The sequence below is a fragment of the Heterodontus francisci genome, chromosome 15 (assembly GCF_036365525.1).
Source record: "Heterodontus francisci isolate sHetFra1 chromosome 15, sHetFra1.hap1, whole genome shotgun sequence".
NCBI classification, from domain to species: Eukaryota; Metazoa; Chordata; class Chondrichthyes; order Heterodontiformes; family Heterodontidae; genus Heterodontus; species Heterodontus francisci.
The window spans coordinates 17,364,364-17,388,370 of record NC_090385.1 but is presented as its reverse complement, the minus strand read 5'-3'; the positions used below and the strand labels follow the sequence as shown (position 1 = coordinate 17,388,370).

Below are 24,007 nucleotides of genomic sequence, written 5' to 3'. Positions count from 1 at the left end.
TTCATTGCATTCCCTCTAAGGCAAGTTTTTCTAATTTGTTCATGGGATGCGGGTGTTGCTGCCAAGACCAGCATTTATTACCAATCCCTAATGCCTTTGAGATGGTGATGGTGAGCCACTTTCATGAACCATTGCAGTCTGTGTGGTGTAGGTACATCCACCACAACAGCGCTGTTAGGTAGAGTGTTCCAAGTTTTTGACCCAGTGACAATGAAGGAACGGCGATATTGTTCCAAGTCAGAGTGCTGTGTGAGTTGGAGGGGAACTTGGAGGTCGTGGTTTTCCATGCACCTGCTGTCCAGTATTGTAAATACTGAGGCCCCAGTGCTTATCCTTGTGGTACCCTGCTAGTTACAGACTGTCAACTTGAAAATGACCCATTTATTCCTACTGTTTTCTGTCCATTCACCAATCCTCAATCCATGTTAATATATCACCCCCAATCCCATCAGCCATAGTTTTATGTAATAAAGTCTTATTGAAACCTTTTTGAATGCTTTTTGAAAATCTAAGTACACTACATTCCCCTTATCTGCCCTATTACAACCAGTGATAAGCTCTCCACCATTTTTCCTGAATCCTCAGCTCTGACCTTCATCAGATTATACCATTGATTTTACTGCTCAGACAGATTATTTTCTTTTAGTTTACAATTTTAAAAATGCCTGCTGTTATTCTCTGGCTATTGCAGTGGAAGATCCAGTAATTTTGTATGAAATCTGTTTAAAACAGTAATTTTGCAAGGTGCAGGATCTTACCATTATCTTTTTCTACTTTGTGTGTTTCCATTTGAGTTTGGTTTGTTACAGTGTCTACTGCCAAAATAATTGAAAATAAAACATGAATTTGGCAAGGAGACAATGTAAACAATTACCCAACTGTTTTCATGTGTTTTTTAATTCTGTAAACTTGAGGTGCCTGTCAATAGCAAACGCCACATGGGAATTTGCAATGGTGAATTAACATGCTCCTCAGTCTATTAGAATTGGACTCGTGCAGGCCTGTTTTATTTTGGGAGAGCTCAAGTAAGAAGCTGAGAAGGAAAAAAATTGAATGAACAAAACTCGCTGTATATAGTATCATGGATGCAGCCCATTAGCAGAGTGTTTTTTTTAATGTGTACTGTACCAACATAGAAGCTTATTGCCTTACACCATTTGAAGGGAGAGTGGAAAGCAGGAGGGATTGGCAATGATCACTTTTTTTCTCACTCTGCTTTCTGAAACTAGCCAGCAGTAGAAACAAAACAGCTTCACTGATGGAAAGTACTGTCTTCAGACGCTCAGAATAATGCAGCTTGCCAGCTCCAGTATGGGGTTGATTTTCTCAGCTGAACTTCTGAGCTATACTTTGCCCAGTCAGTCTGATTGGAATATTCCAGAAAGATACAGGAGGAAGATTGTTTGTTTGTTTGTTTATTTATTTATTGATACAGCACTGAAACAGGTCCTTCGGCCCACCGAGTCTGTGCCGACCAACGACCACCCATTTATACTAATCCTACATTCTCTACCACAACCCCACCATTCTCCTACCACCTACCTCCACTAGGAGCAATTTACAACGGCCAATTTACCTATCAACCTGCAAGTCTTTGGCTGTGGGAGGAAACCGGAGCACCCGGCGGAAACCCACGCGGTCACAGGGAGAACTTGCAAACTCTGCACAGGCAGTACTCAGAACTGAACCCGGGTCGCTGGAGCTGTGAGGCTGCGGTGCTAACCACTGCGCCACTGTGCTCACAGAAGAAATTAACCAATATAGCAATACTTTGTCCTAACAATTACTGTTGTGCTTCTTTCAGCAATTTTTTGCATTTGAAAATAAAGAAACCTACTCTGAAGATGGGTGGAAAGTTTATGTCCCAATTGAAGAATTTCAGAGGCAGGTGAGTTGCTTTATGAACTGATGGGAGCTTGCTCAGCTTTGAATTGCTATTTAATATTGAATTTGCTTTGCATCTTTCAACAACCAAACAGTCTTTCTAAAGTCGAGTTTACCATCCCTTTATCTTTGTCCTCAGAAAAACCTGTACTTTCTCCTATCCTGGTCAGCACGCCCAGTTACAGGGGCCCCCTTCGCTCCCTCAAGTTCAAGGAGTTCAGACTTGAGTGAGTCGTAGTAAATGGTTGTTTTTCAGACTGGTGAATGGTAGACGCTGATGTTCACCAAGGGTCAGTGCTGGGGTGACTGCTTTTTTTTTTGCTATATATAAATGACTTGGATCAGAATACAGAGTAGAATCTCAGAATTTGCTGATGACACCAAACTTGGAGGTGTGGCAAACAGTGAGGGTGATATGAACTGCCTGCATCAGGACATAGATAGGCTAGCAGAGAGGTGGCAGATGGAATTTAATACAGACAAGTGTGAGGTATGCATTTTGGCAAAGGAATAGGGAGAGGCACAGTTAATGGCACAGTTCTAAAGAGTGTGCAGGAACAGAGACCTGGGGGTGCATGTGCATCGATGTTTGAATATGGCCGGACATATTGAGAGAGTGGTTAGTAAAGCATATGGCATCTTGAGCTTCATAAACCGAGGCATTGTGTATAAAAGCAGGAAAGTTATGCTGAACCTTTATAAAGCTCTGGTTGGGTCTCAAGTGGGGTATTGTGTCCAGTTCTGGTCAGACTTTAAGGAGGATGTGAGGGTCCTCGATAGGGTGCAGAGGAGATTTACCAGAATGATTCCAGGGATGGGGGATTTTAATTACAAAATTAGGGTCGAAAAACTGGGGTGGTTGTTCTTAGAACAAAGGGATTGAGGGGAGATTTAATAGAAGTGTACAAGATTATGGCAGATTTAGATAAGTTAGTCAAGGAAAAGCTGTTCCCATTAACTGGTACAAGGACTAGGGGACATAGATTGAAGGGTTTGGGCACACGATGCAGGGTGTATGTGAGGAGGAACATTTTTACGTAGCAGGTGGTAATGACCTGGAACTCGCTATCCACAAGGGTGTTGGAAGCGGAGACAATCAATGACTTCAAAATGAAGTTGGATGGCCACTTGAAGGAAATAGACTCGCAGGTCTACGGGGATCGAGTGGTGGAGTGGGACTGACTGAATAGCTCGGCGGAGAGCCGGCATGGACCCGATGGGCCGAATGGCCACCTCCTGTTACATAAATGACTCTGACTCTATCTACTGCATAGCTCTTTTAGCCATCCATCACCAGGTTTGGCTGGACCACATCAAGAGTTATTGGGCCTCACTGCTCTGCCAAAAGTGCCTACTCTTCTGGGAATATCTTGGAGAACAGAAATAACCTCCAGCTTGTTTTATCCACTCCCAGTGTTTTTTAAACCTGTCTCCCCTGCTCCTTCCTGCCTCACCTTCAGTAGGTGCGGGAAGGAATCTTCATCACTAAGATTGAGATTATCCAGCCAACTGCCTCTGCTGTTCTTTACCACCCCTCCTTGCTAACAGTCTACCCTAGCCCCGAACGTGTGTCTTCCTGTAGTTCTTTCCCCTCTTCTCATGCCTTCTACAAGCTCATCTTATCTATGAGATCCACCTCCTGTTCCCTTGATCCTATTCCCACTAAACTGCTGACCACTCAACTGTCTCCAGTGCCAGCTGACATTGTAAACTGCCCTATCCTTAGGTACTGTCACCTTTTGTAAAATGTTATTAGCCCCCTTCCTTTGGGGAAAAAAAACAGAAAACACAGTTGACCCCTTTGTCCTTGCCAACTACACACCATCTGCAACCTTACTGTCCTCTCCAAAATCCTTGACCCTGCTGTCCTCCAAAATCCATGCCTTGATTCCCTGTAACTCTACATTAGAATCTCCCCAGTCAGGTTTCTGTATCTGCCGCAGCACTGATGCCAAATTCAAAAGTAGCATTCTCCGTAGCCTTGACCGTGGTGCATTATTCCTCCTCAATTCCTTCTCAGTTGACATGGTCGACCACACCATCCTTATCCAATGCCTCTGCTCTGTAATTCGCCTCAGTGGCAGTACCCTCGCTTGATTCCACTCCTAGCTATCCAATTATTGCCAGAGCATTTCCAACAATGGTTTGTTTTGCCAATACTCACCGTTCCCTCTGGAGACCCCCAAGGATCTATTGTTGGCTCCTCAACCTAAGATGCAAGCTGCCCTTGACAACAATATCCACAGACATGGGGGCAGCTATCACTTTTTCCCATCTGTACCTCTCGACTACCCCTCTCCACCCTTCCATTGTCTGACATTCAGTCTTGGATAAACCGCAGTTTCCTCCAGTTAAACATTGGAAAGACTGAATCCTTCATCTGTGGCATCTGCCAGAAACTCTGTATCCTTGAGACTAATTCCATCCCCATCACCGGCAACTGGATGAGGCTGAACCAGACTATTCGCAGTTTTGGTGTCCTATTCAACTCCAAGCTGAGCTTCTAACCCTATATCCTCTTCATGATAAAGACCACCTACTTTTACTTTCATAACATTTCTTGACTTTGTTCCTGCCTCAGCTCATCTGCTGTTGAAACCCCTAACCAATGCCTTTGTCACCTTCAGGCTCGACTATTCCAGTGCTCTCCTGACAGCCTTCCATTCTCCACCCTTCATAATCCTTTGCTCTTCCAGTATTTTGCTACCCGTATCCAATCCCTTACACATCTCGCATACCAGTCACCATTTACTGAATACATTTGCTCCAGATCCTCAAGTCTCCAACTAAAATCCTCATCCCTGTCTTTAAGTTCTTGTGGTCCGGCCCTTCCCTGTTTCTGTGACTTCCTTCAACCCTACACTTCCCACTGCCTGAATTCTCTGTTCTTCCCCAGCCGTTTGCCCCACTGTTGTCAGCTATGACTTCAGCTATCTAGGTCCCACATTCTGGAAATCCCTGTCTAAGTCTGTTCAAATTTCCATGGGCAGCTCTTTGGTGTGCAGGCTGCCATTTTTTGAGCTCGCCGCCCAGATTGGCAGTGAGCTCCTAAAATCCAGCTGTATTTTTCTATCCTCCTTTAAGACCCTCCTTGAAACCCACCACTTTGACTAAACTTTTCATCATCTTTCCTAATTTTTTTTTGTCTGAGTCCATTTTTGACTGATTACACCTCTGTGTGATGTCTTGGGTGGCTTATTTACATGAAAGTTACTATATAAATGTGTGTAGCTGTCGTTTTGTACCAGTGTAGTCTCATTTATTTCCACTGTAATTTGGCAGGAGTACTATAGAGTGTTGTAATTTTAGTTTCCTTTTCATATGACTAACCATAACTAACCTATGAGTTATTCAGCCATCCTCACTGGTTTAATACATTCAATCAGTCAAAGTTTGTAATCTGTTTATCACTTATTGTTTTAGAATGTGAGTGAACTTGCTGGTGCTGTGGGGATTCTGATCCAAAGACCATTTTATTACCAAAACCATCATAAGGATAAAAATTAAGATTGCTGTTCTAATATGTAAAATTCATGCCAAGTTGCTTTCTGAACTGTTTTAATGCAGGAGGTTAACCCATTTAAAATACATGGTGGGAGGACTTTGGTGTGTGGTTGTTGATCATTCATGCACAGTGCCAGCTGTAAGTTATACCCTACAGTTGTTCAGTTTATTTGGTGAATGATGTACATGTTTAAGTGACCTGGTTTTTGTTCAGGGAATCGGCAACAGGTTGTCTAGCAACTTACTCAATACATGCCTCCCAGGAAGTTAATTGTCTTCTCTGTACTTGTTTACACCCAAGTCAACCAGTTCTCTTTTGTAGCTGCATTCATTTTGTGTTAAATCCCCTTGGTAAACTGACTGGGAGTGATTAGTTTTACTTCTCACCCTTTCCTTCAAATAAAGTCATAAGAATTGTTCGCTGCATCTGAATTAGAAAGTGCTGAAATGAATTTTGTTCAACCTGCTAGAAATATTTCATTAAGTTAAAGCTTGAGAAGTCCAAATTCTGGTGCTTTAGCATTCTCATGTGGTTAGCTGAGGCAACTACATCTAATCAAAAAGGAAAGTCCAAGGAGAATACTTTTTGATCAAAGCACTTCTCTCTTCTGTGGAAGCAAATCTTAATCTCAGGAGAATTCTGTTTTTTCTTTTAACTATTGGTATAGATTTAATCCATAAGAAACAAGCAAATGTTTTGTTCGTTCCCCCACAATGATGAGCAGAATTCTCCCGAGGATACTGTTTTCTTTCATAAGATAGAGCAATAACTCGGGGGTGGGGGTAAGTATTACTCCCCCATACTTTTTCCCCCTTTAAGCAGGATAGCTTTTACATTTCCAAACAATTAACTTGGTTTACCATTTTGGCTTACTAGTATCTATTGTTTGGTAGTAAAAACAAGAAATGCTGTAAATACTCAGCAGGTCTGGCAGCATCTGTGGAGAGAGAAGCAGAGTTATCGTTTCAGGTCAGTGACCCTTCATCAGAAAACTGGCTGGTAGTGTTCATTCATTCAACTTCCTAGTGTCTCGACTAAGCTACCTTCCCATATTCAGCCTTGTATAACACCTTGTTCATGGAGATCAAACCTTACTCAGAGAAGGCCTCCCTATTAGGTAATATAATATTGGACAGACTACCTTGATGCTAGATAGTATAATTCCATCTGCTGCATCCAGAAATGCTGATTCAAGCATAATATTAATCCTGATCTAGTTGAAAATATTTCACAAAAGGAAGGTTATTTCTATATTTTAGTTAATGTGATTGATGCTTTTGGTTGTCTCTTAGTCACTTCATTTCTGTATATTTTTTTAACTTTATGTGCCTGCAGGGCTTACCTGATGAAAAGCGGAAATGGAGAATCACAAACATAAATCAAAACTATGAGCTTTGTGACACTTATCCACCAATCTTAGTGGTTCCAGCCAGTGCCAGTGATGATGATCTGAGAAAAGTGGCAGCTTTCAGATCCAAGGGTCGTTTACCGGTGGGTATGGCAAAGAAAAATAATATATATAAAGTATTGAAAAAATCTGGTGATAATCATCTGTTTATCTTTCATACTGAATTCATTTTTTAAATTTAGGATCATTAGGGAATCTGTTTGAAGATTTTGTACAGTTTCCCAAGTCCCTCCATTTCTTTTCTTCAACCTAGCTTGTTTTCCATTTCTCAAAATTCCAAGTTAAACTGCATGAAATTTCTTTTATTGGCTTGTTAAAAAGGCAACATTGTCAATTTATATTCATACTATGCTACTGTACTACATATAGTTTGTGGGTTTATGTATCATTGAAAACTCATTCTAAGTGCTTTTTGCTTCTGTAAGTGGAGCTATGATCGGCGTTTCCAATGTTAAAGGTACCGTGCTTCCCTGTCACAGCCTGTGTCAATATCATTTTTTTTAGTGAGAGCATATCATCTTGTGGTTGACGCTGTCCCCACAAATAATTCAGAATGCTCCTGTTCATCTGCCTATTTTTCCTTCAGTAACTGAAGTTTCTTGTGTGCAAAATAAGGATTTAACAAACAAAGTTACATATTTCACTACATGATTAAATTAATCCACTGAACTTCCTTTTGTGTTTTCTAATGTTGTCATTCAAGTTTATATTTGAAGGTTTCAGTTTCTCCCAAAAGCTTGGGGTTTTATTTAACCACAACTATGGGGGAGAAATATTCCATTAGTAGAGTTCCATTAGTAGAATTTTTTAAATAGTAATCTATTGACATAAAATTATCAAAAATTCTAATAGCAATTCCTTTCAAAGCTTCAACTAGCAGTATGTGAAAAAGGAAACTATATATTGTCCTTTGTAAAGGCAGATTTTCTCTCAAATTTGTTTTGGTAAAATCCCTGACATCTGAAGAAATCAGCAATTATTAATTTGTGTGGTTTCTTAATGATTGAAAAGGGGCAGAATTTTCTTTGGCCCTCAAATGGAAGTTTTGCCGTTTACTGTTCGTCATGTCCACAGTGAACAAAGGAATGTGGAATATGTCATCTTCACTCTGTTAGAAAACAAGTGAACGTAAGCAGTGATTCCCAACGTGCAGTGCCAGAATTTGATGATTGGCTCTGACTAGCTATCCTGTTGAGCAAGCCTCCCTGTATCGAATCCACACTTGTTCAAATTTTAGTATAACAACAATTTTGATCTTTTGACCTTAAATCTGCTTTTTGAGTGAAAATTTAATCAGGCCATATGCAGTGCAATAAAGGAATGCAGTCACTTAAGTCCAGAATATTGTCTGAAATGTTAACAGTTTGAATAGACCATCTTTTAAAAATTAATATTCGTATCCAATATAGTTTTGTATAATTTTTTTGCAACGTTTGGTTACAATTGCTAATGTGTGCAGGGTATTTGTTTCACAGATTCACTGTTCTTTAGAAACGTTAAATTATTGCACTTATATAAAATCCATCGACTGTTCACAGACTGCAGAATTTATTCAGATGGGAGGATGGCTTGATAATTTGTGGGACATGTTAATTCTTGAGTTACAAAGATTTTTTTCAATTATTTTTAAAGTTTAATTTTTTAAAAAGTTTTTTGAAATGTGAATTATTTTGTGAATTATCCATAATGTGTACAAAAATTGCATTAATAATAGAGGTCATATGAGATGCCCCTCTCTTTCTTGAAGTGTTAGATAGTTGTCACGAAATTCCCAACAAAATGCCTCTTGCCAGGCCAAAATAGAATCTTTGGCACCATGTAGTCACACCACAAAGATGATGTTGAGTCACCGAGCTAAAAACCTTATCTTGGCTTTGTATACCTAAGAAGCAGAAATAGTAACACCATGTTTTAACGCTGTGCAATAAGTGAATGTGGATTGGAAAAGGCTTTCATATTAAGTCACGCACCTTGTGCCTCCAAGATTGATGATGAAGCACTTGATTTGTTCTATTTTGGAGCACCATGAATTTAATTATTTACTCCTCGTCAAGAGATAATTAGAGAACCTTTTCTGGTGGGGGGAGGAAAGCAGGTGTTGGGAGGGCATGGGTAAAGTGAGTCCTGGTTGTATTCTATGTGTTGCTTATTTTGCAGACATAACCACGTGAAATAACCATAAATTTAATTTTAAAAGTCAATTTTTGTAATGACCTGTGTTTGCATCTGTTTCAGGTGTTATCCTGGATACATCCAGACAATCAAGCTGTGATAGTTCGTTGTAGTCAGCCTCTGGTTGGCATGAGTGGGAAACGCAGCAAAGATGATGAAAAATATCTTGATATTATTCGAGAGTCCAATGGGCAGACCCAGAAGTTAACCATCTTTGATGCAAGACCAAGTGTCAATGCAGTAGCCAACAAGGTGTGTAACAACGTAAGAGCAGAGACGTAGTGCACTTTAGGGTAAGATATTGTAGTGGTTAGGGTAATAGGCGAGTAACATAGAAGCTATGACACTTCACTTATTAAATCTTTAATGAATGCTTTTCAGGAGTTAGTCAACATTACATTGTAGCCTACACTAGAGGCCTGCCTTAGGTCGGGAAAAAGAACCCGACCCGAACCACAGCGACCTGGCCCGAGTCCCTCCGATTTTGCCCCAAGCCCGAACCCGCCACTACTCAGCCCGACCCAACCATCCCTTCACTTACCTTCCTGACACCGAACCTGCAAGAAGCTGCAGCGTGTGCGTGATGACGTCACAGTGACGTCACTCGCTCACTGCGCAGACTCATTGTCGTCCCGGACTTCCAGCTCAGGTAAGTTTTTAAAACAAATTTCAATACTTACCAGCAGAGCACTTAACCTGTGTGGGTCCAGTCCGACCCGACCCGACCCGAGCGCCGTACCCTGAAGGTGGGCCCGACCCGAACCCGACACATGTCGTCGGGTCCCGTCGGGTTCGGGTCAGGTCGCAGGCCTTTAGCCCACACACTCTGAATGCCCTCTGAAATTACCTAGCAAGCTGGTCATATAAAAACAGAAAATGCTGAAAATGCTCAACACGTCAGGCAGCTTCTGTGGGGAGAGAAACAAGAGTTAATGTTTCAGGTTGATTACCTTTCATCAGATGTTCTGTTTTTATTTCAGATTTCCAGCATCTGAGGTATTTTGCTTTTGTAGAAAGCTGCTCAGTTGTAATATCATTAAAAGAAGGCCCACCACCCTCTTGGGGTCATTAAAGGTGGGCAATAAATGCAGCTTTGCCAGTGTTGCTGACTTCCCAACACAAATTTTAAAAATATGGCTCACTTTTAGATATGTGTTCCTGTCCTACTTGGTTAGCTTTCTCCTCTGGATTGTTTGTTGGAGTGTATGCGGGATGGTTTTCTGGACCAATATGTTGAGGAACCAACTGGAGAACAGGCCATCCTAGACTGGGTATTGTGTAATGAGAGAGGAATAATTGACTATATATTGTGGTGCAAGACCCCTTGGGGATGAGCAACCATAATATGATAGAATTCTTCATCAAGATGGAGAGTGACGCAGTTGATTCTGAGACTAGGGTCCTGAATCTTAGTAAAGGAAACTAAGAAGGTATGAGGCACGAATTGGCTATGACGGATTGGGAAACGTTACTTAAAGGACTGACGGTGGATAGACAATGGCAAACATTTAAAAAGCGCATGGATGAACTGCAACAATTGTTTATCCCTGTCTGGCACAAAAGTAAAATGGGAAAGGTAGCCAAACCATGGCTTACAAGGGAAATTAGAGATAGCATTAGATCTAAGGAAGAGGCACACAAATTTGCCAGTATAACGATCAACGGACCTGAGGATTGGGAGCAGTTTAGAGTTCAGCAAAGGAGGACCAAGGGATTGATTAAGAAGGGGAAAATAGAGTACTAGAGCAAGCTTGCGGGGAGCATAAAAACTGATTGTAAAAGTTTCTATAGGTATGTGAAGAGAAAAAGATTGGTGAAGACAAATGTAGGTCCCTTACAGTCAGAAACGGGAATTTTTTATGGGGAACAAAGAAATGGCTGACCAACTAAATGCATACTTTGGTTCTGTCTTCACAAAGGAGGACACAAATATTATACCAGAAATGTTGGGGAGCACAGGGCTTAGTGAGAGAGAGGAACTGAAGGAAATCAGTATTGGTAGAGAAATGGTGTTGGGGAAATTGATGGGATTGAAGGCTGATAAATTCCCAGGGCCTGATGGTATCCAGAGTACTTAAGGAAGTGGCCCTAGAAATAGTGGATGCATTGGTGTCATCTTCCAAGATTCTATAGACTCTGGAACAGTTCCTGCAGATTGGAGGGTAGCTAATGTAACCCCGCTATTTAAAAAGGGAGGTAGAGAGAAAGCAGGGAATTATAGACCAGTCAGCCTGACGTCAGTAGTGGGGAAAATTCTAGATTCCATTATCAAAGATTTTATAGCAGAGCACTTAGAGAACAGTGGTAGAATCAGGCAGAGTCGGCATGGATTAATGAAAGGAAAATCATGCTTGACAAATCTACTAGAATTCTTCGAGGATGTAACTAGTAGAGTTGATGAGGGGGAGTCAGTGGTTGTGGTTTATTTGGACTTTCAGAAGGCTTTCGACAAAGTCCCACATAAGAGATTAGTGTGTAAAATTAAAGCGCATGGGATTGGGGTAGTGTATTGCAATGGATAGAAAATTGGTTGGCGGAGAGGAAACGAAGAGTAGGGATAAATGGGTCTGTTTCCGAATGCCAGACAGTGACTAGTTGGGTACCGCAGGGGTTGGTGCTAGGACCCCAGCTATTCACAATATATATTAATTTTTTAGATGAGGGAACTAAATATAATATCTGCAAATTTGCAGATGACACAAAACTGGATGGGAGGGTGAGTTGTGAGGAGGATGCAGAGAGGCTGCAGGGTGATTTGGACAAGTTGAGTGAGTGGGTTAATGCATGGCAGATGCAGTATAATGTGGATAAATGTGAGGTTATCCACTTTGGTAGCAAAAACAGGAAGGCAGATTATTATCTGAACGGCTATAAACGGAGAGAGGGGAATATGCAGCGAGACCTGGGTGTTCTCATACACAAGTAGCTGAAGGTAAGCATGCAGGTGCAACAGGCGGTAAAAAAGGCAAATGGTATGTTGGCCTTCATAGCGAGAGGATTTGAGTACAGGAGCAGGGATGTCTTGCTGCAATTATACACGGCCTTGGTGAGGTCACACCTAGAATATTGTGTGCAGTTTTGGTCTCCTTACCTGAGGAAGGATGTTCTTGCTATGGAGGGAGTGCAGCAAAGGTTTACCAGACTGTTTCCTGGGATGGCGGGACTAATTTATGAGGAGAGATTGAGTCGGTTAGGATTATATTTGCTGGAGTTCAGAAGAGTGAGGGGGGATCTCATAGAAACCTATAAAATTCTAACAGGACTTGACAAGGTAGATGCAGGAAGGATGTTCCTGATGGTCGGGGAGTCCAGACCAGGGGTCATAGTCTAAGGATACGGGGTAAACCTTTCAGGACTGAGATGAGGAGAAATGTCTTCACCCAGAGAGTGATGAGCCTGTGGAATTCGCTACCACAGAAAGCAGTTGACGTCAAAACATTGTATGTTTTCAAGAAGGAGTTAGATATAGCTCTTGGTCTAAAGGGATCAAAGGGTATGGGGCGAAAGCGGGAACAGGTTTCTGAGTTGGATAATCAGTTATGATCATAATGAATGGTGGAGCAGGCTCGAAGGGCCAAATGGCCTACTCTTTTATTTTCTATGTTTCTATGTTGAGCTGGCCACAGCAAGATCCCTGATTTTTGTTTACTACTCGGTCACATTGTGCAACAGCATGAGAAACCTATTCCACTTTAGTTCCCTCTACTACATTCTTGACATCCATCCCTTCTTCACACACTCCACTAATCTATTAATCATTTCCCTAAAGTTACAAAAGAACCAAATAGAGCTGTAGCAGGGGCACCGGATTGTCTGCCTGCCAATTAGATGGCTATCTGTATGAATCCCAGCACTGTTCGACACCCGCACTGATCCTGTATTTTAGGATTGGGTTGTGTCGTTGGACTGTACTCTGAGATGACAGGCATGGCTGACTCGCTCCATTGCTTGGCCATCTCCTTCTAGACTAGTATTGTTTGAAGTAGTAACATGGTCCACAGTGTTCCTGTCTGATATTGAAGGTAATTGTTTAAAAGACCTCATTTAAAAGGCATGAAAAAGTAGCAATAGAAAAAATAGGAAAGGATTAAAGGCTGATAAAATGAACAAAAATCAAGATAAAGATATTGAAAAGTGAATGAAAAGCAAAAGTAACTGTCACTGTGGCAATATTTAATTCAAGCCACATGCTTGATGGAGTTGGTATGGAACTATCTGTAATTTCGTATGGTTGAAACCTTTTTATTGTAACCATTGAAACAATTTAATAACATTGTGCATCACAATACCTATACTCAACTGTATTAATTATCAGCCCACATATTAACTACATTAAATTTCCAAAGCCACTGTGTATTTACGGGCAGGATTTTATCCTGCCCTTAGAGACAGGAACGGGGATGGCCAAGCAGAATGGCAAGGAATACTGTTCCCAACATTGCCTGGGCCCCCTGCCATTTTGTCCGGGTTGGGGAAGGCAGAGGACATCCTTCCTGTCCCAGGTCAATTGAGGCCCTCAAGTGGCCAATTAATGGCCACAAGGGCCTTTTCTCACCTCCACTCCAATTTTATGGAGGACAGAGGGGCCTGACACCGCCAGGAAAATCCTGGTGGGGTCAGGGGAGGCCCCCAGAGGACATCCCCTCCCAGCAGTGATGGCTGTTCCTCCCCGGGAAGACCACCCACCCTCCCTAACTGACGGCATCCCCGATGGCAGGCAGTTCATTGGCTGCCTGCCGTGAGATAGCAACAGGGGGTCCAATGAAGGGCTGAGGCGGGGTCTCCCCCCACCTTCTGGCCCACTGCCGGGACCCTCATCGCTGGAATAAAATCCAACCCTATATCGTGTCACATATAACTGCTGCCAAAATTTCAGTTCCGACGTCGTTTGTTCTAATGCCAAACTAGTATGTTAATCAAAGGCCCATTGCATGTAAATAATCCTGAAGAACATTTTGAATGTTTCATTCTCTTTAACTGATACATTAATGTGACCTTAAATTCCGGCATATTAAATACTTTCACTAAATTGTGAGAATATGTTAAACAGTTAAATAGTTTAATATACACTAAGATCAAATTAGTGCTCAACTGTTGGAGTGTGTATTTCTACCAGCGCCCCACCCTCGCGCAGTGCTCACTTTTCTGGTTTATTTACAAAATCTAGTTTGCTTTTCAAGTAATTGAGAAGAAAGCCCTTATTAAATCACTCTCTCTTTTCAGGCCACAGGAGGGGGCTACGAAGGTGACGATGCCTATCAGAGAGCAGAAGTCGTCTTCCTCGACATTCACAATATTCATGTGATGAGGGAATCTCTAAGGAAGTTAAAGGACATTGTGTACCCTAGTGTAGAGGAATCCCACTGGCTGTCAAGTCTTGAGTCCACACACTGGTTAGAACATATTAAGGTGAGATGGTTCTGACTGCTGTTGCTCTGTGAAATGAATGAAGTGCTGATTTGTGACTAAGAGCTATATGCAGCATTAGTTGCAGAGTTTTTTTTTTAAGTTAGAAATTAAAATGTAAAATAAATATACAAATAATATTGAGAACATCTAGTAATCTAGTTTTTGGTGAGCATCCAAGTATTTTAGTTTTTTTTTACAGAAAATAATCTGATCCCTGAGATTTTTAATTGTGTCACAATTAACATAAAATTCACACAAATAAACTTGTCTTTAATTGTACCAGTCAGTTTTCTATGCAAGCTTTGAATTAAGTTATATTCTTGGAAGAGGTGATCATTTGTTTGCATTGTTATTTCTATTTAAAATTCATAAACATACCAGCTTTGAAAAAAACTCATTATGCAACTTATATTTTTATATGTAGTTTGTTCTGGCAGGGGCAATTCGAGTAGCAGATAAGGTTTCATCTGGCAAAAGTTCGGCTTTGATACATTGCAGTGATGGCTGGGACCGTACTGCACAACTTACTTCTCTGGCTCTACTGATGCTTGACAGCTTTTACCGAACAACAAAAGGTTTTCAAGTACTCATTGAAAAGGAGTGGATAAGTTTTGGACACAAATTTGCAACGGTAAGAATTTCAAGCTGCTATTCATCATATAGGAACACTATATTCTTTGTCTTGGATGGGGCACAACACTTGTTTCTGAGACTAAAGTAAATCAATATTCCTTTCAATGCAATACATTTTGGAAAGTTGTAATTTTTGATGTCATCACTTCAGCTGTTATGTAAGGAAACTTGCTTATAGTAAACTTCTATATCATTAAACATTGATTAATATAGTTTAGAAGTCCTATAGAAGCAAACCGATTTACTTGCTTCTCCTCCCATTATAAATGAAGTTAATAATTTGTTTATTTTTATTTAGAGATACAACACTGAAACAGGCCCTTCGGCCCACTGAGCATGTGCCGACTAACAACCACCCATTTATACTAATCCTACAGTAATCCCATATTCCCTACAACATCCCCCTACACTACACTACACTAGGGGCAATTTACAATGGCCAATTTACCTATCAACCTACAAGTTTTAGGCTGTGGGAGGAAACCGGAGCACCCGGCGGTAACCCACGCGGTCACAGAGAGAACTTGCAAACTCCGCACAGGCGGTACCCAGAACTGAACCCAGGTTGCTGGAGCTGTGAGGCTGCGGTGCTAACCACTGTGCCGCCCCAAATTTCATAGTGAAAATCTGAGCAGTTGTTTATTTTTTACCTCCAGAGGCAGCGGAACATTGGTCCAGAAATTGGTGCTTGCAGTTATCAAGAACTTAATTTTTGTCTGTACTCTGATCTCCAAATTACAATTTACAAACATTCATTCCAGTTTGAGCCCAGCAAAAGTTCTTCCTCAAGAACCCCATCTTTTAAAGTAGTATGCAGTCAGTTGGGTTGAAACACAAACTGCATTTCATTCAAGGGTTGATTTCTTGAAGTTTACTGTTGATGTATTTGAACTTTCTGCTATTACTGTTCCATTAAATTTTCAACAAGGAGGTTTCAACGTACTTGATTTGAATGCTCTGTAAATTGCTATTAATTATATACTTAATTGTATGCTGGTGATGGCCATGAACTGGGGATTCACTTGTGCCCCTATAAATAGGAACAGACTGAAACTGTAGGGGCTAGGTTAGGAGGTGTATTTTTGTAATGTGTATCTCTGTTTTAAAAATAATGCTTGTGTGTCAAGACTGGCTCCAGTTCTACCCTTCACGCCCTGGCTTTCTGGAATATAACAGGCTCTTTATAGTGTAGTTTATTATTTTCCCCTTTCCTTTGCTAAAAGACAATGACTGCCACAATCATACACTTCTGCGAGCAGTCGCAGTCCTTCAATACATTGGCTGATGGTCATTCTTTGTGCGTTAGTTAAAATTATCTATATAGTTCGGCTCGGGCTAAAGTTCATTCAGTGGGAATAATTTCCTGACTTTGTGTGCCCGGCTGGGAATCTTACCCACTAAGATCACATATCAAAAATCCAGGCACACACTGCACGAGTCCGAGTTCTGCTCCAATTTGATATCCAGTAACCCCTTAAGTGTGCGTTATATGAGGACAGAATCTGACTTTGCTTTCATGGTTTTCCCTCCTTATTCCCAACTCCCTAATATTATCCAGGTTGGCATAAACCTAATGGTTACCTGGTAAAGTTACCACAGATTTCCCAATGCCTTGGTGAGGGGCATAAAATTTCCACTGGGTGTTCTTCTTTGGCCTCCTTGTCTCGAGAGACAATGGGTAAGCGCGTGGAGGTGGTCAGTTGTTTGTGAAGCAGCGCCTGGAGTGGCTATAAAGGCTAATTCTAGAGTGACAGACTCTTCCACAGGTGCTGCAGATAAAATTGGTTGTCGGCGCTGTTAGAGTTGGCTCTCCCCTTACGCTTCTGTCTTTTTTCCTGCCAACTGCTAAGTCTCTTCGACTCGCCACGCTTTAGCCCCGCCTTTATGGCCGTCCGCCAGCTCTGGCGATCACTGGCAACTGAATCCCACGACTTGTGATCAATGTCACAGGACTTCATGTCGCGTTTGCAGACGTCTTTAAAGCGGAGACATGGACGGCCGGTGGGTCTGATACCAGTGATGAGCTCGCTGTACGATGTTTCCTTGGGGATCCTGCCATCTTCCATGCGGCTCACATGGCCAAGCCATCTCAAGTGCCGCTGGCTCAGTAGGGTGTATATGCTGGGGATGTTGGCCGCCTTGAGGACTTCTGTGTTGGAGATACGGTCCTGCTACCTGATGCCAAGGATTTTCCGGAGGCAGCGAAGATGGAATATATTGAGATGTCGCTCTTGGCTGACATACATTGTCCAGGCCTCGCTGCCGTAGAGCAAGGTACTGAGGACACAGGCTTGATACACTCGGACTTTTGTGTTCCGTGTCAGTGCGCCATTTTCCCGCACTCTCTTGGCCAGTCTGGACATAGCAGTGGAAGCCTTTTCCATGCGCTTGTTGATTTCTGCATCGAGAGACAGGTTACTGGTGATAGTTGAGCCTAAGTAGGTGAACTCTTGAACCACTGCCAGATTGCCAATATTGATGGATGGAGCATTTCTGACGTCCTGCCCCATGATGTTCGTTTTCTTGAGGCTGATGGTTAGGCCAAATTCGTTGCAGGCAGCCGCAATCCTGTCAATGAGTCTCTGCAGACACTCTTCAGTGTGAGATGTTAATGCAGCATCGTCAGCAAAGAGGAGTTCCCTGATGAGAACTTTCCGTACTTTGGTCTTCACTCTAAGACGGGCAAGGTTGAACAACCTGCCACCTGATCTTGTGTGGAGGAAAATTCCTTCTTCTGAAGACTTGAACACATGCGAGAGCAGCAGGGAGAAGAAGATCCCAAACAGTGTAGGTGCGAGAACACAGTCCTGTTTCACACCACTCAGGATAGGAAAGGGGCCGCTATGCTGAATTGTGCCTTTCGTATTGTCATGGAATGAGGTGATGATACTTAGTAGCTTTGGTGGACATCCGATCTTTTCTAGTAGTCTGAAGAGACCACGTCTGCTGACGAGGTCAAAGGCTTTGGTGAGATCAATGAAAGCAACGTAGTGGGACATCTGTTGTTCACGGCATTTCTCCTGTAGCTGATGAAGGAAGAACAGCATGTCAATGGTCGATCTCTCTGCTCGAAAGCCACACTGTGCCTCAGGGTAGACCCACTCGGCCAGCTTCTGGAGCCTGTTTAAAGCGACTCGAGCGAATACTTTCCCCACTATGCTGAGCAGGGAGATTCCACGGTAGTTGTTGCAGTCACCGCGGTCACCTTTGTTTTTATAGAGGGTGATGATATTGCCATCGCGCATGTCCTGTGGTACTGCTCCCTCGTCCCAGCACAGGCAAAGCAGTTCGTAGAATGCTGAGAGTATGGCAGACTTAGCACTCTTGATTATTTCAGGGGTAATGCCGTCCTTCCCAGGGGCTTTTCTGCTGGCTAGAGAATCAATGGCATCACTGAGTTCTGATTTTGTTGGCTGTACGTCCAGCTCATCCATGACTGGCAGAGACTGGGCTGCATTGAGGGCGGCCTCAGTGACAACATTCTCCCTGGAGTACAGTTCTAGGTAGTGTCAACCCAGCGGTCCATTTGCTTGCGTTGGTCAATGATTGTATCCCCTGATTTAGATTTGAGGGGGGCGATCTTCTTGATGGTTGGCCCAAAAGCTCTCTTCATGCCATCATACATTCCTCTGATGTTTCCGGTGTCTGAGGCCAGCTGAATATGACTGCATAGGTGTTGCCAGTAGTCATTTGCGCAGCGCCTGGCTGTTGTTTGTGCAGCACTTCTGGTTGTTTTAAGTGTTACGGATGTTAAATCGCTGGGGGCTTTCTTGTAGTTCAACAGTGCAATGCGCTTAGCGGCTATGACAGGTTCCAGCTCTTCAAAATGAGATTGAAACCAGTCTGCATTCCGCTTCACACGTTTGCCATAGGTGGTCATGGCTGACTCATAGATGGCATCTCTGATGTGGGCCCACTTGGTCTGTGCATCCTTTGTGGGAGTGTTTTGAAGGGCTTTTTCAAGTGAATTTAGACATTTTTGTAACAGCTGTGGATAAGAAATTCTGCTCGTGTTGATGCGCGGGTGGCCCTTCTGCTTGGAGTGATGCAGCTTCTTTGGTTTGAGTCTAACCTTGCTGCACACCAGGGAGTGGTCGGTATCGCAGTCTGCACTGTGGAAGCTGCATGTGATTTGAACACAGTTTAAGGAGGCTCGCCTTGTGACGATGAGGTCCGGCTGGTGCCAACAACGTGATCTTGGGTGCCTCCAAGAAACCTGGTGACAGGGTTTAGTGTGAAAGAACGAGTTGGTGATGCAGAGGTTATGATAGGTACACAACTCAAGCAGTCTCTGTCCATTCTCATTCATCCTTCCAATGCCATAGCGCCCAAGGCAGGAGGGCCATGAGTCATGGTCGGCCCCAACCCTGGCATTAAAGTCCCGCAGCAGGAACAGATGTTCGGTATTGGGGAAGCTACTAATGATATTATGGAGTTCCTCGTAGAACTGGTCTTTAACTTCAGGTGGGGAGCAGAGTGTTAATTGTATTTTAATTGGGTGTTCAGTTGTATTCAGTTGTTGGGCATTAACTGGGGATTCACCTGTATAGGAGCAGGCTGAAACAGTGGTGGTTGGATTGGAGGTGCACGAAGTATGTAAATATAATCTTCTAACTGTATCAAGACAAGGATTCAGTTTTATCTTTCAGCACTGAGCTATCTGAGTTGTAACAATAGGGAGAAAATAACCAAATGAGTTTTATTTATTTAGAGATACAGCACTGAAACAGGCCCTTCGGCCCACCGAGTCTGTGCCGACCATCAACCACCCATTTATACTAATCCTACACTAATCCCATATTCCCTACCACATCCCCTCAATTCCCCTAACACCTACCTACACTAGGGGCAATTTACAATGGCCAATTTACCTATCAACCTGCACGTCTTTGGCTGTGGGAGGAAACTGGAGCATCCGGCGGAAACCCACGCAGACACAAGGAGAACTTGCAAACTCCGCACAGGCAGTACCCAGAATCGAACCCGGGTCGCTGGAGCTGTGAGGTTGCGGTGCTAACCACTGCGCCGCCCAAGTTTGCTTATGCACGACTTATCTTCATAAACTACACTGCCATGTATAATAGTTTTGTACATAAATAAGTTTATCTTGAGGAGAAATTGATCTCAGGAAAGTTGGCCTTAAATTAATTCCAGTCAGTTGTAAGTGCATAATTATGACTGGACTTTGTTGAGGTCCTGCGTCAGGATGAGTGGTGGCGGGAGTGTTGGAAGATTGTACCGGCAGCGTTCCGCAAGGAGTTCGATGCCAGGAGTGCCGGGCCCAATCTTGCGGGCAGCAGCAAGGCTCCGTGGCGGCACCCCCGCCGCTGGGCTGGCATTCACGCGCCTTCACTTTCCCGTACAGGGAAAGCTGGCGGCACTGAGCTGGGGAAGGGGGGAGCTTGGGACTTTCAGTGTAGTGGTGGGGGGAGTGTAATGGGGTCAAATGTGCATTAATAGTGTGTGGGGGGGTTGCTTTGACCTCTGCACTTTGAACAGTTGTGGGGGGTGGAGAAAAGGTCATGTCTTGCATGTAAGTCCTTTGGTGGGGAGAGGAGAGGGCAACTATTACCTGTAAATGTTCTTGGGGGGGGGTGGGGGGGGGAAGGGGCGATATTTTTTATTGCGGTTTACTGGGGGGAGCGGAATGGTTATAAATATTTAAATGATCTGGTAGGGCTGACTGCCCTTTAAAAATGTGCCTGCGCCGTTGCTGGCATCTCAGCGCGCCCCCACCATGTGATTGGGTGGGGCACCATGCAGGCTGACATTTTTTTGCCCACCGCCCCTCCCGGCGGGGCAGGGCGGGGCGAGGGGGGACAAAATTCAGCCCTATGAGTGTAATTTACACAGTCTTAGAACAATATTAATGACCATATAAATTGCTGCAACAAATATCTATGTATGATTGTTGCAGTCTCAATCATTTTTGGTACATATGTTCTAAAACTGATGTTGTGGAAGCAGATTTTTTTTTTTACTTTTGTAGAATACTTGCCTCTGCTGAATAACTGAAGTTTTAACCAGTGTCGTCCTGAACGGTGACAGATTTCACAATCTCACTGAAGAGAGAATTCTATACAGAGTCTTAAGCTGTCAGGGAGTCTCTGACCAATAATTCTGAAGTACTAAACCTGGTTGAAAGGACGGAGAGACACCAGTAGTGTGCAGGCATCTTAATTTATATTATATACAATTGTGCAGTAGTTCAGATGAATACAGTTTCCCATCAATTTACTATAGGTAGTCACTGTAAAAATTCTTAAAAACAGAAAAGTTTGTCAGCATCTGAAAAGGCAAACTAAAGTTTCAAGTATAGAGCCTCAGCACTAATGAAAATTCTATATAACCTGTCTTTAGAACATTGCAGCACTATTACTGGAGAATCAGGTTATTGTTCCAGTTTCACTAATATGAATCAGCAATTAAAATTGTTCATTAATTTAGAATCATAAGTAATTTTTAGTTGGTAGTTTATAAAGTGTGTTTTGACAAAACAGAAGTTGACTTAATTATTTACTTTAGAGAATAGGACATGGTGACAAGAACCATGCAGATGCAGATCGGTCTCCTATATTTCTGCAGTTCATTGACTGTGTGTGGCAAATGACAAAGCAAGTAAGTGGTTTTGATACTAAGTGGGGGGAATGTAAAATGTGAATGTGTATTATAATTTAATTGCATGATAGACACTTAATGGACACCATTACATATATGAAGTTTTTGACTATTCTTTCACAGAAAGGATATAGATATGGTATTTTGAAAAGTACTTTTAATAAACTTGCTCTAAACTCCGTTCTCTAGCTACCTACTCCATCTCTCTCACTGAGAACAGCCTGAGACTAAACCAGATTGTTTGCAACCTTTGTCATGTTTCACCCCAAGATGAGCTTCCGACCACCTATTCACACCATCGCTAAGACTGCCTATTTTCACGTGTAACATTGCTCTCCTGCCTCAGCTCATCTGCTGCTAAAACCCTCATCATTCCTTTGTTACCTCTATAATTGACTATCCCAGTGCACAGTTGACTAGTCTCCCACCATCCTAAACTTGAGATTATCAAAACTGTGTTGCGCATGTCCTAACTCACACCAAGTCCTGTTCCCCTATCGCCTCTGATCTCGCTGATCTACATTGACTCCCAGTCAAGCATTGTCTAGATTTTAAAATTCTCATCTTTGTTTTCAAATCCCTCCATGTCCTCGCCCCTCCCTATCTTTGTAATCTCCTGAAGCTCTACAACCCTCCAAGATATCTGTGCTCATCTAATTTTGGCCTCTTGAGCATCCCTGATTTCAGTCTCTTCACCATTGGTGGTCATGCCTTCATCTGCGTAGGTCCTAAGCTCTGACATTCCCTCCCTACACCTCTCTACCGCTCTACCTCACTTTCCTCATTTAAGACACTCGTTTAAACCTACCTTTTTGACCAGTGGTGGGGCGGCACAGTGGAGCAGTGGTTAGCACTGCAGCCTCACAGCTCCAGGGACCCGGGTTCGATTCTGGGTACTGCCTGTGCGGAGTTTGCAAGTTCTCCCTGTGACCGCGTGGGTTTTCGCCGGGTGCTCCGGTTTCCTCCCACTGCCAAAGACTTGCAGGTGATAGGTAAATTGGCCATTGTAAATTGCCTCTAGTGTAGGTAGGTGGTAGGGAATATGGGATTACTGTAGGGTTAGTATAAATGGGTGGTTGTTGGTCGGCACAGACTCGGTGGGCCGAAGGGCCTGTTTCAGTGCTGTATCTCTAAATAAATAAAGATTTTGGTCATCTGACCGAATATCTCGTTGTTTAGTGTCATTTTTTTTTTATACTGCTCCTATGAAGTGCCTTGGGCCGTTTTATTACATTAAAGTCACTATAAGTTGTAAAGGGTTTAAATTCACAGGATAATGGGGGTAAGGTTTCAGATGTGGTGTTTAAAACTAGCATACTGAGATGATAGAGTTTGACATTCCAGCAACTGTCTACTTTCAGTTCTGCTGTGACGATGCTTTTCATATGAACGCAGCAGAGGTTGGTGCCAAGTTAGGCTGGTGGACTAGGCTCTGGGGCAGGTATTCCGTTATGACAAGCTGGTGTTGCAGAACGCTTTTTTAGACAAAAAAGTGGTATAGACACTGACTGAAAAGCATATTGGCTTTTGGGAAAGAAGGCATTCTTTCCCAAAGGTGGGCTGCAAAAGACGGGACTGCTGGAAAAGTGGTTCTGCCCTGGGATGTAGGACAGAATACAGAAGGGTTGTTCTGTTTAAGTTAACTAAAGTAACCTATTTAAGTGGGGTAGTGTCACATATTATTTGGTATCATATGTCAAATAAGTTGCATCCATTTGAACTAAACTACTCGCATCTGAACATTTGCTCTGTACCTTTCATCTTACTGTGGAGTAAAGCAAAATTTGAACCCAACTTTGCCTCATCTAGTGTTAACTTGGTCCACCTTCAGAGAGATTTAACAAAACATGCTTAAAAGGGATGCTTTTCATTGACGTTAATTTCTCTCTGCTCTAGTTTCCGACAGCTTTTCAGTTTAATGAGCTGTTCTTGATCACCATTCTGGATCACCTGTACAGCTGTCGGTTTGGGACCTTCCTTTATACTTGTGAGCAGCAGCGATCAAAGGAGGTTGGTACAAACAGATTTTGGAAATTATTGACCAGGCAGATCAGCGAAGTGCATCCAGCAGTATTGCTCTTATTGTAATATCTGCTGAAGTATTTCATTACCTGTCCTCTAGCAGTAAGGCAGGGGGATGGGTACGGCAATAATAAAATGTTCATATTTCATACTCTGTATATAACTTTATTTTTTAAGCTTGTGCTATAAATGTAGAACTTCCTATTAACTCTGATTGCTTCTTCGCTGTTCAGTTTTTCCCTTCAACTGTTTGTGTTTTCCTTTGCCACTTCTATTTCTCTTTGTTCCAACCCAGTTTGTTTTTTTCCCCCTTATCTACCTTTCAATCTTTATATTTCCCTATTTCTAACATTTTC

At 42.6% G+C, this 24,007-nt stretch overlaps 1 protein-coding gene across 3 annotated transcripts in view; it reads left to right on the top strand.

Moving 5' to 3' along the window:
* The window catches only part of mtm1 (myotubularin 1), a 161,939-nt gene that overhangs the window by 126,796 nt on the left and 11,136 nt on the right, over positions 1 to 24,007 (top strand). For all 3 annotated transcript variants that reach the window (XM_068047162.1, XM_068047163.1, XM_068047164.1), the window contains 7 exons: positions 1,805 to 1,888; positions 6,725 to 6,880; positions 9,033 to 9,221; positions 14,193 to 14,378; positions 14,803 to 15,009; positions 21,537 to 21,629; positions 23,526 to 23,639. In XM_068047162.1, the coding sequence (XP_067903263.1) occupies positions 1,805 to 1,888; positions 6,725 to 6,880; positions 9,033 to 9,221; positions 14,193 to 14,378; positions 14,803 to 15,009; positions 21,537 to 21,629; positions 23,526 to 23,639 (1,029 nt within the window). The remainder of the gene's footprint in view (positions 1 to 1,804; positions 1,889 to 6,724; positions 6,881 to 9,032; positions 9,222 to 14,192; positions 14,379 to 14,802; positions 15,010 to 21,536; positions 21,630 to 23,525; positions 23,640 to 24,007) is intronic.